General features: G+C 40.5%; 1 protein-coding gene and 1 long non-coding RNA gene across 13 annotated transcripts in view; one reads left to right on the forward strand and one right to left on the reverse strand.

Moving 5' to 3' along the window:
• The window catches only part of LOC106098213 (uncharacterized), a 53909-nt gene that overhangs the window by 26010 nt on the left and 13761 nt on the right, over positions 1 to 14138 (forward strand). The gene's annotated exons all lie outside the window — the stretch shown is intronic.
• LOC102079396 (protocadherin alpha-C2) overlaps positions 1 to 14138 on the reverse strand; it is a 37193-nt gene that overhangs the window by 17549 nt on the left and 5506 nt on the right. For 2 of the 12 annotated variants that reach the window (XM_019366208.2, XM_019366213.2), the window contains exon 1: positions 10364 to 14061. The exons of 4 other annotated variants lie outside the window; for them this stretch is intronic. In XM_019366208.2, coding sequence (XP_019221753.1) covers positions 10364 to 12790 — 2427 coding nt within the window. In that variant the 5' untranslated portion in view covers positions 12791 to 14061. 6 more of the 12 variants (XM_019366201.2, XM_019366206.2, XR_002064183.2 and 3 more) reach the window with 5 other exon arrangements.

Raw genomic sequence — 14138 nt, forward strand, 5'->3', positions numbered from 1 at the left:
AATCCCCGGCTAGATTTGCTACAACAGAGCCTTCTTCCAGTTCCTCGGGAACAGAGTAGTGTGTTACAGCTGCAGTGTACGTTATATGGGAAGCGAAAAGAATAAATATCAACACATACCTTCTCCAGTGTCCAAAGCAGACAAAACCCTTCATTCTTACTACGACCTTTTTTTTCTTAAGCAATTTAAAATGAGTGGGCTTTAAAGAAAAGGTAGGCGTCAGTTAAATTTCCCACGAAAATGCAAGTACAATGTCTGGAAATGCTTGAAATCCAAATTCACCAGAAGCTGCTCGTTTTCCGTTCTCTTCCTTTTATTTAAAATTTTACTGTGGTGGCGATCGTGATGTCACTATTGCCCCGTAAGTTAGACTGGGAAACAGCGCCTCTGCCTGAAATAAAATGGCCATCACGCAATATTTTTTTAATGCAAAAGTAATTTACTCATTTGCCCCGAGATTAAACTTAAACACAAAAAAATGCTTAGGACGTTTATTGGTAATGATTTACACGGCTGATGTGGAAGATGCGTTTTCGTGGGAGTATTTTACTTTTTTATTTTCACTTGAATGCTGCACGACATAGAATAATTATATTCATATCATTTTCTGTAAAACGTGGCGTTTTATTTCCAAAACATTTTATTTAAACTGCAAAAAGGGAAAACGTTTGTTTCACCTAAAATAGTATGTTTCATCAGTTTCCTTTAGATAGCTAAATTGAACTAAATGTCGAATAAAGGTTTTAGGATAGGACATCACTGAACTGTGCTGCATATAAAAGAGTAACATGAGTGTGAATAATAAGGATGACATTTGATTAAAACTTGCATCTCAAACAAAGGGAGCATTTCTAAATTAATGTATAGGAATAGAGCTATTTAATCCAGTACTGGGTTGTAAAATGAACATTTTCTGAATGATATTACACCCAATCAACGTGTCTCAAAAAAGTGGCTCACCTGCAGAGTAGAAGCTGCTGAGTCACTAGTGTCTGTCAGTCCTGTCCCTCTGGGTATGCTGGACACAATGTACCTGGAGCCCTTTGGCAGAGGCTGTCTAACCACCAGCTTTCCTTTCCTGGTCTCTGCTAGAAACAGACTGTACCAGTAGGCATCGTTGGAGACTAGAGTGGAGTCTGCGATGGTGGAGTTCCTCTCACTGATCACACTGTTCCTGGAGGGAGGAGCTGCTTTGCTGGGCTTGGGTTTCTGACACTTGATCACGATAGTGACCAATATGGTGATGAGCAGCAGAAATGACACCGAGCCCAGACCGATGACCAAATACAGGTTGATGTCTGAGAAGATGTCATATTCCAGAGGCTCCTCAGTCATGTCAGAGTAGGCTTTAACAGCAGTCTCCATTGTGGTCAGTTTGATGGTGACTGTAGCAGAGAGAGCAGGCTCTCCATTGTCCTTGGCTACAACAACAAGCCTCTGGTGGCGTGGATCTCTGTAACTGAACATCCTCATAGTCCGGATCTCTCCATTGTATTGGTCCAGACTGAACAAGGTGGCGTCAGTCACCTGTAGAAACTGGTAGGTGATCCGAGAGTTGTGCACAGAGTCAGTATCTAAGGCTATCACCTTGGCAACCAGGGATCCTTTATCAGTGGATCTGGGGATCTTTTCCTCCACCACAGAGCCCTGTGCACGCCACGGAGACACAATAACCGGAGCATTGTCGTTCTGGTCCACAATAATGATGTGGACGGTCACGTTACTGCTGAGAGGAGGAGAGCCAGAGTCTCTGGCCTCGATGTGGAACAGAAACTCCTTCTCAATCTCATAATCAAAGGTTTTGAGTGCGTAAAGATTACCGTTCTCTGGATTGATGGAGAACAGCATAGACATGGAGGTGTTGGCTATCTCCTTCTCTATTATGAAATAAACTAGATACTGGTTTTCATGGAGGTCTGGGTCAAAGGCAGTGAGTGAGCTGAGCAAGGCCCCAGGTGCGTTATTCTCCATGACACGTATAGTATAAAATGACTGGGGGAACTGTGGGACATTGTCATTAACATCCAGCAGCTCTAAAGTCATAGTTTCATTGTCAGATAAAGGAGGAGAGCCTCTGTCTGTCACAGTGAAAGTGATGTCATATTCTGGCACCTTCTCACGGTCCAACGGCTCCGACACTACTAATTCATAATAGTTATCAGAGGACTCCCTCAGTTTGAATGGCATATTATCTGGAACATGAAGATCAACTATTCCATTATCACCTGAATCTTTATCACTAACACTAACTACAGCTATCACTGTTTCCAACTCGATGTTTTCAGTCACTGGACTCTGAAATGATTTAATTGATATTTCTGGGTGATTATCATTCATGTCTTCTACTAGAATCTTTATGGTACATTGTCCTGTTAAACTGGTGGCTCCTTTATCAGTAGCTATAACTTCCATATCATAAATCCTGAAATCTTCATAGTTCAGCATCCCCTTAACTGTAACTTCACCAGTGGCAGGATTCAGATTAAATGTTTCCTGTGTTTTTTCTGACGTATATAAACTGTATGAATATGATATATCAGAATTTGACCCTTCATCTAAGTCTGTTGCATTTAAATGAACAACAAGACTTCCAATCGGAGAGTTTTCCATTAAATTTACACTAAGATTTTCTTTATCAAACGTAGGTGGATTGTCATTAGTGTCCAGAATATGAACAATAACACTAGCAGTGCCAGAACGAGCGGGTGTTCCTCCATCTACAGCTGTGAGTATCAAATTATGAACAGCCTGCTGCTCTCGGTCTAATGTCTTTGTTAGAATTAATTCTGCAAACTTTGATCCATCTCTTCCGGTCTGAACTTCTATATTAAAATATTCACTTTCACTCAAATGGTATGTTTTGACTGAATTGGACCCTACATCAGGATCGACCGCATTACTCAGAGAAAATCTCTCTCCTCTTGGCGTAACTTCAGATATATCTAAATGTATGGCGTCTCTTCGAAATTGTGGGGCGTTGTCGTTCATGTCAAGAATTTCTATTTCTATATTAAATATTCGTAACGGGCTTTCTAGTATTACCTCTAGTTTTATATAGCAAGACGACTTGGTATTACAAATATGTTCCCTGTCGATCTTTTCAACAACATACAGCTCACCAGTCTCTTTGTTCACATCCAGATATTTCTTGTTCGCGATGATATCAAGACGCATCTTCCTCTGATTCAGTGTTTTAATATCCAGGGTCAGATCGGTGGCGAGATTAGCCACGACGGATCCTTCTTTCATTTCTTCTGGTATCGAATAATGGGTCACTGAGGCCGAGAGTGGATTGGCGATCGAAAACAGAAAAAGACTGAGCAGCACGTACCTTTTCAACGACTCCATTGTTACAAAATCACCCCTGGTTTTGTATCGAATCATATCATTTCACTCGGAATATTTGACGTTTCTAACAATACTAATTTGCGCTGAAAGCTCTTGGATCCGAAACACGTTCAAACATAATTTTATCGCACCGCTTTTTCCGCGGTAAAGTTTGCGAGTGCGTTTTCGCACTTTCAGCACCACGGAGCTGTTTGGTCTTTTTCCGATTCGCTCACACGTAGTTAGCATTGTGACTACGTTGATGGGCTGGCCTTTTATGGACGGAACAGCGCCACCGAAAACATCATAGCATATTTTACCTGTGTTAACGGAAGGGGGAAAAGTGAAAAAGAAAATACTGAAGTATTCATTTTATATTTCGTGACATTAGTTTTGATAATGAAACAATTGTATTTTGCATTTTTACCAAAGTAAATTGTATTTATTTAACTGAAAAAGTCGAGCATGTAAAGCAAGAATCCGCTGTTTTGTACATGTTACAAATACAAATAATAAAGTTTATAAAGCACAGAAATTACTGGAAAGGCGGACAGTGGATTCCTACCTGCAGAGTAGAAGCTGCTGAGTCACTAGTGTCTGTCAACCCTGTCCCTCTCGGTATGCTGGACACAATGTACCTGGAGCCCTTTGGCAGAGGCTGTCTAACCACCAGCTTTCCTTTCCTGGTCTCTGCTAGAAACAGACTGTACCAGTAGGCATCATTGGAGACCAGAGTGGAGTCTGCGATGGTGGAGTTCCTCTCACTGATCACACTGTTCCTGGAGGGAGGAGCTGCTTTGCTGGGCTTGGGTTTCTGACACTTGATCACGATGGTGACCAATATGGTGATGAGCAGCAGAAATGACACCGAGCCCAGACCGATGACCAAATACAGGTTGATGTCTGAGAAGATGTCATATTCCAGAGGCTCCTCAGTCATGTCAGAATAGGCTTTAACAGCAGTCTCCATTGTGGTCAGCTTGATGGTGACTGTAGCAGAGAGAGCAGGCTCTCCATTGTCCTTGGCTACAACAACAAGCCTCTGGTGGCGTGGATCTCTGTAACTGAACATCCTCATAGTCCGGATCTCTCCATTGTATTGGTCCAGACTGAACAAGGTGGCGTCAGTCACTTGTAGAAACTGGTAGGTGATCCGAGAGTTGTGCACAGAGTCTGTATCTAAGGCTATCACCTTGGCAACCAGGGAACCTTTATCAGTGGATCTGGGGATCTTTTCCTCCACCACAGAGCCGTGTGCACGCCACGGAGACACAATAACTGGAGCATTGTCGTTCTGGTCCACAATAATGATGTGTACGGTCACGTTACTGCTGAGAGGAGGAGAGCCAGAGTCTCTGGCCTCGATGTGGAACAGAAACTCCTTCTCGATCTCATAATCAAAGGTTTTGAGTGCGTAAAGATTACCGTTCTCTGGATTGATGGAGAACAGCATAGACATGGATGTGTTGGCTATCTCCTTCTCTATTATGAAATAAACTAGATACTGGTTTTCATGGAGGTCTGGGTCAAAGGCAGTGAGTGAGCTGAGCAAGGCCCCAGGTGCGTTATTCTCCATGACACGTATAGTATAAAATGACTGGGGGAACTGTGGGACATTGTCATTAACATCCAGCAGCTCTAAAGTCATAGTTTCATTGTCAGATAAAGGAGGAGAGCCTCTGTCTGTCACAGTGAAAGTGATGTCATATTCTGGCACCTTCTCACGGTCCAACGGCTCCGACACTACTAATTCATAATAGTTATCAGAGGACTCCCTCAGTTTGAAAGGCATATTATCTGGAATATGAAGATCAACTATTCCATTATCACCTGAATCTTTATCACCGATACTAACTACAGCTATCACCCTGTCCAACTCGATGTTTTCAGTCACTGGACTCTGAAATGATTTAATTGATATTTCTGGGTGATTATCATTCATGTCTTCTACTAGAATCTTTATGGTGCATTGTCCTGTTAAACTGGTGGCTCCTTTATCAGCAGCTATAACTTCCATATCATAAATCCTGAGATCTTCGTAGTTCAGCATCCCCTTAACTGTAATTTCACCAGTGGCAGGATTCAGGTTAAATGTTTCCTGTGTTTTTTCTGACGTATATAAACTGTATGAATATGATATATCCGAATTTGATCCTTCATCTAAGTCTGTTGCATTAAGATCAACAACAAGACTTCCAGTTGGAGAGTTTTCCAATATTTTAACACTCAGATTGTCTTTTTCAAAGGCGGGTGCGTTATCATTTGTATCTAAAACTCGTACAATAACACTGGCAGTGCCAGAACGAGCAGGTGTTCCTCCATCTACAGCTGTGAGTATCAAATTATGAACAGCCTGCTGCTCTCGATCTAATGTCTGTTTTAATATCAAATCCGCAAACTTTGATCCATCTCTTCCGGTCTGAACTTCAATTGTAAATTGTTCACTTTCACTTAAATGGTACGTTTTCACTGAATTACTGCCCACATCAGGATCAACGGCATTGCTCAAAGAGAATCTTTCTCCTGTAGGCGTTGATTCAGATATGTCCAAGTGTATAGTCTCTCGTCGAAATTGCGGGGCGTTGTCGTTCATGTCAAGAATTTCTACTTCCATGTTAAATATTCGTACTGGATTTTCTAGTATTACCTCTAATCGTAGATAGCAAGACGTTGAGGACTTGGTCGTGCAAATATGTTCCCTGTCGATCTTTTCAACAACATACAGCTCACCCGTCTCTTTGTTCACATCCAGGTATTTTTTGTTTGCGATGATATCAAGACGCATCTTCCTCTGATTCAGTGTTTTAACATCCAGGCTGAGATCGGTGGCGAGATTAGCCACGACGGATCCTTCTTTCAATTCTTCTGGTATTGAATAATGAGTCGCTGAGGCCGATGTGTATCGAACAAAAGAGAAAATAACAGCAAGCAGCACATACCTCTTATGGAACCCCATTGTTCTGGAAACCCGTCTTTTAAGTGAGTTAATTGCTCTTCGAACGATCAAGTATATGATTCCAGCAATATTCAGTTTTGATATTCTGTCTTTCATCACAGGCAAACAGGCATTTCAATATCGACCTTTTCCTTGTCAAAATAATGCCAGCGCCCCACGGAGGGGACCTTCAGCACTACGGAGCTGTCCGCTTGCTCATCTCTTTTCTCAGTCCACTACGGTGTTCTTACATGACGTCCGTGTGTCGGCTTTTTACTTATAGAATAGCGCCACCCCTTTGATTTTACAAAATCTTGCTAACTACGTTGAACATGATATGCCAAAAAATTATTTTCGATTCATACTTTTTTCATGTATGTATGCAGTGCGGACCGTAAACAACCAGGCCTTGCTATATATATATCACAACTAATGAGGTGGGATCACTTGGGTTAAATTCGTTTATTCCCTTTCAGTGGGCTTAAATTTAGTAATTTTGAAAATTACATTCATAGTTAATACAAAGTTTATGCGTGCAAATTGTTACATCCAATCGCTTCAAAAATGTAACAGTGGAAACGACATGTCACTGAAAATGTGCAGATTATTTGCAAATATAATTCACTTAAGATTATTTACTTTTCCACTTATTATCCTGTGTTCTATGGTTTTCTAGTTATTCATGTTGGTGACCCTTTAGATAAAGCAGTGAGTCACTCCTGTTTTTTTTTTAACACTAATCAGTACCAAGTATTAAATTAAATATATATTTTTTAGAAAAGTCTTATTCACCCCTATTGAAGAAACATGATTAAAAAAAACGTATTTATTGCAGTTATTAATTTCTTAGTTGTATATTAGGTTGTGCATGCGACACCTTTGCCTCCTGGACGGTTTTGAAAGTTTATGTGAATTCACTGAAACTAAGTTATGCATGAACACGAGTTAATATAACAATAATAATAATTCATTTAGAAAAATTAGGAGAATAGTTCAAAATATTACGTTTGCAATGCATCTGAAAATGGTACCTCGTGATAATTTCTGAGATTTTAGAATAATTCACTAGAATGTTTTAATAAATGAAGGCAAGGGTTAAAAGAAAAAATATAATAAAAACTTAATATTTATATGTTATTGTGTAAATAAAATAGCATATCTTTGCATTAAATTCCTACCTGCAGAGTAGAAGCTGCTGAGTCACTAGTATCTGTCAGTCCTGTCCCTCTCGGTATGCTGGACACAATGTACCTGGAGCCCTTTGGCAGAGGCTGTCTAACCACCAGCTTTCCTTTCCTGGTCTCTGCTAGAAACAGACTGTACCAGTAGGCATCATTGGAGACCAGAGTGGAGTCTGCGATGGTGGAGTTCCTCTCACTGATCACACTGTTCCTGGAGGGAGGAGCTGCTTTGCTGGGCTTGGGTTTCTGACACTTGATCACGATGGTGACCAATATGGTGATGAGCAGCAGAAATGACACCGAGCCCAGACCGATGACCAAATACAGGTTGATGTCTGAGAAGATGTCATATTCCAGAGGCTCCTCAGTCATGTCAGAGTAGGCTTTAACAGCAGTCTCCATTGTGGTCAGGCTGATGGTGACTGTAGCAGAGAGAGCAGGCTCTCCATTGTCCTTGGCTACAACAACAAGCCTCTGGTGGCGTGGATCTCTGTAACTGAACATCCTCATAGTCCGGATCTCTCCATTGTATTGGTCCAGACTGAACAAGGTGGCGTCAGTCACCTGTAGAAACTGGTAGGTGATCCGAGAGTTGTGCACAGAGTCAGTGTCTAAGGCTATCACCTTGGCAACCAGGGAGCCTTTATCAGTGGATCTAGGGATCTTTTCTTCCACCACAGAGCCGTGTGCACGCCAAGGAGACACAATTACTGGAGCATTGTCGTTCTGGTCCACAATAATGATGTGGATAGTTACGTTACTGCTGAGAGGAGGAGAGCCAGAGTCTCTGGCCTCGATGTGGAACAGAAACTCCTTCTCGATCTCATAATCAAAGGTTTTGAGTGCGTAAAGATTACCGTTCTCTGGATTGATGGAGAACAGCATAGACATGGAGGTGTTGGCTATCTCCTTCTCTATTATGAAATAAACTAGATACTGGTTTTCATGGAGGTCAGGGTCAAAGGCAGTGAGTGAGCTGAGCAAGGCCCCAGGTGCGTTATTCTCCATGACACGTATAGTATAAAATGACTGGGGGAACTGTGGGACATTATCATTAACATCCAGCAGCTCTAAAGTCATAGTTTCATTGTCAGATAAAGGAGGAGAGCCTCTGTCTGTCACAGTGAAAGTGATGTCATATTCTGGCACCTTCTCACGGTCCAACGGCTCCGACACTACTAATTCATAATAGTTATCAGAGGACTCCCTCAGTTTGAAAGGCATATTATCTGGAATATGAAGATCAACTATTCCATTATCACCTGAATCTTTATCACTAACACTAACTACAGCTATCACTGTGTCCAACTCGATGTTTTCAGTCACTGGACTCTGAAATGATTTAATTGATATTTCTGGGTGATTATCATTCATGTCTTCTACTAGAATCTTTATGGTGCATTGTCCTGTTAAACTGGTGGCTCCTTTGTCAGCAGCTATAACTTCCATATCATAAATCCTGAAATGTTCATAGTTCAGCATTCCCTTAACTGTAATTTCACCAGTGGCAGGATTCAGATTAAATGTCTCCTGTGTTTTTTCTGACGTATATAAACTGTATGAATATGATATATCCGAATTTAATCCTTCATCTAAATCTGTTGCATTAAGATCAATAACAAGACTTCCAATCGGAGAGTTTTCCATTATTTTTACATTATAGATTGATTGATCAAATATAGGTGGATTGTCATTTGTGTCTAAAACATGAACAATAACACTGGCAGTGCCAGAACGAGCAGGTGTTCCTCCATCTACAGCTGTGAGTATCAAATTATGAACAGCCTGCTTCTCTCGATCTAATGTCTGTTTCAAGATTAAATCCGCAAACTTTGACCCATCTCTTCCGGTCTGAACCTCAATTGTAAATTGTTCACTTTCACTTAAATGGTACGTTTTCACTGAATTACTGCCCACATCAGGATCAACGGCATTGCTCAAAGAGAATCTTTCTCCTGTCGGCGTTGATTCAGATATGTCCAAGTGTATGGCGTCTCTTCGGAATTGTGGGGCGTTGTCGTTTATATCCAAAATTTCCAGTTCAATATTAAATATTCTCAAAGGATTTTCTAGTATTACTTCCATTTTTAAGTAACACACCGTCAGCGTTTTTGTACAAAGATATTCCCTGTCAATCTTCTCAACAACATACAGCTCACCAGTCTCTTTGTTCACATCCAGATATTTTTTGTTGGCGATAAGATCAAGCCGCATCTTCCTTTTACCGAGTGATTTAACGTCTAGGCTGAGATCAGTAGCAAGGTTAGCAACAACTGACCCTTCCTTCATTTCTTCGGGTATGGAGTAATGAGTCACTGAGGCCCATACGCTATATACAGAACTAAAAATAACGGCGAGCAGCACATACCTCTTAAATGAACTCATTGTTTCGTGGGACCCGTTTTTTCCCGTTATTTAAGGGTTCACTGCAATTCAAAAGATATACTGTATGTGTGGAGCAGTTTTCAGTATTTCTCTTCCCTCCTTGATTAAAAAATATGCAGCCGATTCACTCCCAGCTATATCCCAGGGTAAAATGACCAAGACGGGTTTAACGGGGGTGTTTCGGGACCTGGAAACTGTCGCTTCTCTTACTACACGCAATAATGGCGACGACACACAGTCATGACGTTATGGTCTGAGCTGTTCCTGACCAAACAGCGCCACCTTTTGGATTTTATAATGTTTTGAAATGTTTGGCATGAAGATAAGTTATAAATATTTTAATGTCTTTCTTGTATTGTCAGGTGTGACTGATTGACTCCAGTTGCTTTTTAAGATAATGAAAAGGTTTGTTCATGACCTCGCTTATTTTTGTTAATTACCTCCCACGAATAAAAGAGACAATTGATGAGAAACCATCGATGTCAATAATTGGGGGAAAAAAGAAGAAAAACATATCTGTTGATTATATTCTTACCTGTAGAGTAGAAGCTGCTGAGTCACTAGTGTCTGTCAGTCCTGTCCCTCTCGGTATGCTGGACACAATGTACCTGGAGCCCTTTGGCAGAGGCTGTCTAACCACCAGCTTTCCTTTCCTGGTCTCTGCTAGAAACAGACTGTACCAGTAGGCATCGTTGGAGACCAGAGTGGAGTCTGCGATGGTGGAGTTCCTCTCACTGATCACACTGTTCCTGGAGGGAGGAGCTGCTTTGCTGGGCTTGGGTTTCTGACACTTGATCACGATGGTGACCAATATGGTGATGAGCAGCAGAAATGACACCGAGCCCAGACCGATGACCAAATACAGGTTGATGTCTGAGAAGATGTCATATTCCAGAGGCTCCTCGGTCATGTCAGAGTAGGCTTTAACAGCAGTCTCCATTGTGGTCAGCTTGATGGTGACTGTAGCAGAGAGAGCAGGCTCTCCATTGTCCTTGGCAACAACAACCAGTCTCTGGTGGCGTGGATCTCTGTAACTGAACATCCTCATAGTCCGGATCTCTCCGTTGTATTGATCCAGACTAAACAAGGTGGCGTCAGTCACTTGTAGAAACTGGTAGGTGATCCGAGAATTGTGCACAGAGTCAGTGTCTAAGGCTATCACCTTGGCAATCAGGGATCCTTTATCAGTGGATCTGGGGATCTGTTCCTCCACCACAGAGCCGTGTGCACGCCACGGAGACACAATAACTGGAGCATTGTCGTTCTGGTCCACAATAATGATGTGGACAGTCACGTTACTGCTGAGAGGAGGAGAGCCAGAGTCTCTGGCCTCAATGTGGAACAGAAACTCCTTCTCAATCTCATAATCAAAGGTTTTGAGTGCATAAAGATTACCATTCTCTGGATTGATGGAGAACAGCATGGACATTGAGGTGTTGGCTATCTCCTTCTCTATTATGAAATAAACTAGATACTGGTTTTCATGGAGGTCAGGGTCAAAGGCAGTGAGTGAGCTGAGCAAGGCCCCAGGTGCGTTATTCTCCATGACACGTATAGTATAAAATGACTGGGGAAACTGTGGGACATTGTCATTAACATCCAGCAGCTCTAAAGTCATAGTTTCATTGTCAGATAAAGGAGGAGAGCCTTTGTCTGTCACAGTGAAAGTGATGTCATATTCTGGCACCTTCTCACGGTCTAATGTCTCTGACACTACTAATTCATAATAGTTATCAGAGGACTCCCTCAGTTTGAAAGGCATATTATCTGGAATATGAAGATCAACTATTCCATTTTCACCTGAATCTTTATCACTTATACTAACTACAGCTATCACTGTGTCCAACTCGATGTTTTCAGTCACTGGACTCTGAAATGATTTAATTGATATTTCTGGGTGATTATCATTCATGTCTTCTACTAGAATCTTTATGGTACATTGTCCTGTTAAACTGGTGGCTCCTTTGTCAGTAGCTATAACTTCCATATCATAAATCCTGAAATCTTCATAGTTCAGTATTCCCTTAACTGTAACTTCACCAGTGGCAGGATTCAGATTAAATGTTTCCTGTGTTTTTTCTGACGTATATAAACTGTATGAATATGTTATATCAGAATTTGACCCTTCATCTAAGTCTGTCGCACTGAGACGAATAACAAGACTTCCAATCGGTGAATTTTCCATTACCTTTAAATTCAGATTGTCTTTATCAAAGGCGGGTGCGTTATCATTTGTATCTAAAACTCGTACAATAACACTGGCAGTGCCAGAACGAGCAGGTGTTCCTCCATCTATAGCTGTGAGTATCAAATTATGCACAGGCTGCTCCTCTCTGTCTAAAGTCTTTTTCAAGATCAAATCCGCAAACTTCGATCCATCTCGTCCGGTCTGAACTTCTATATTAAAACATTCACTTTCACTCAAATGGTATGTTTTCACTGAATTGGACCCTACATCAGGATCGACTGCATTACTCAGAGAAAATCTCTCTCCTCTTGCCGTCGCTTCAGATATATCTAAATGTATGGCGTCTCTTCGAAATTGTGGGGCGTTGTCGTTCATATCAAGAATTTCTACTTCTATATTAAATATTCTTACTGGGTTATCTAGTATAACCTCTAATTTTAGATAGCAAGACGCTAATGACTTTGTAGGGCAAATATGCTCCCTGTCGATTTTCTCTACAACATACAGCTCACCAGTCTCTTTGTTTAGGTCTAAATATTTCTTGTTCGCGATGATATCAAGACGCATCTTCCTCTGATTCAGTGTTTTCACATCCAGCCCGAGGTCGGTGGCAAGATTAGCCACGACGGATCCTTCTTTCATTTCTTCTGGTATTGAATAATGAGTCACAGAGGCCGATGTGTACCGAGCAAAAGAAAAAATAATAGCGAGGATCACGTACCTCTCGTAAGACTCCATTGTTCTGGAAAGCCGTCTTGTATGGGAGTTCATCATACTTCAAACGATATAATGTTTGTTTCTAGCAATATTCATTTAAAAAAATTCCCTCTTTCTTCTGAGCCAAAGACACATTTTATGAATTCCAAAGCACATTTTAACCTAAATCGAGGCCAGCGCGTTTCACAACGGAGTTTCAGCACCACGACGCTGTCCGCTTGCTTCTAAACGTGCCAAGACCATCACGCTTTTCTGCTTTTATGTTCTTTGCTTTGCAATTTACTGATAGAACAGCGCCACCCCTGGGATTTTGTCAGAGTCTTTGAGCCGCAATGAACACCATACGTCTTCAAATTATCCTTGATTTTCGTTGGTTTTTGCATATATTTATGTTTTTGATACACACTGACTTGGGTACCGTTAATTATGGTCCAAAAACATAAAAAGTGACGTTTACTAAATGTAATGAGTTCAAATTGATTATTGCTGAAAAAACAATCAAATTTCAGACACAATCCACCAGTCAAAGCAATGAATATTAATGACCTCACGATTTCTACATTATAAAACGAGATATCACTAAAATGCTGCAGACGATTTTCAAATATGGTAGCACTCTGAGTTATCATTAACTTTGTATAATGTCTCATTATAGATCTAATGATTCTCTACGCATTTCTTTGTGACCATGGTACTTTAGTGATCTAGTCGCTCTTTACCACTGATAAATACAAATTATTAGAGATAATAAATTACTCAATTGTATTAATCATAAATGCACGAGTTGCCAATATTACATATACAGAATGCACAGGAAAAATATTGAAAATACATGATATGACATTTTATTTACACAAAAACAAGAACACGGAGGAAATGGCTGTAAAGAATGCCCACAGCCAGATAAGTTAGTTTAGATTAAGGTACTCTAACAACATGAAGATAATGGCGCACCTAAAACTGATTGTTAAATGAGGAAAACAACTGTGCTAACAGTACTAACATAAAAAGTACATAAGAATCAATAAACGTGAATAAGTCATGAAGAAGTTAAGCTTTGTGGATCCTGAATACTGCATTTCTTTTATTAAATATACTTTATTCATACTGCTATTACAACGCAGGTTTTTAGATTGTTCTTTTAACTGCAGACTTGACTTTTGAGGACAAGACCTGAACACAATTAAAAGCTGCTAAATCATGATGATGGATTATTACTGTGTTGGTTATGTACTAAATAGTGCATTTGATAGTGGTACCTCATGATAATTTCTGAGATTTTAGAATAATTCACTGAATTTTTTTGTGGATTAAGTTAAAGGGGAAATTTAAAAAAAAAAAAAAGATAATTAATTTAAATGTATTGGTTATGTAGATAAAATACCATATATGTATATCAAATTCC

The sequence above is a fragment of the Oreochromis niloticus genome, linkage group LG2 (assembly GCF_001858045.2).
Source record: "Oreochromis niloticus isolate F11D_XX linkage group LG2, O_niloticus_UMD_NMBU, whole genome shotgun sequence".
In the NCBI taxonomy this organism is placed as follows: Eukaryota; Metazoa; Chordata; class Actinopteri; order Cichliformes; family Cichlidae; genus Oreochromis; species Oreochromis niloticus.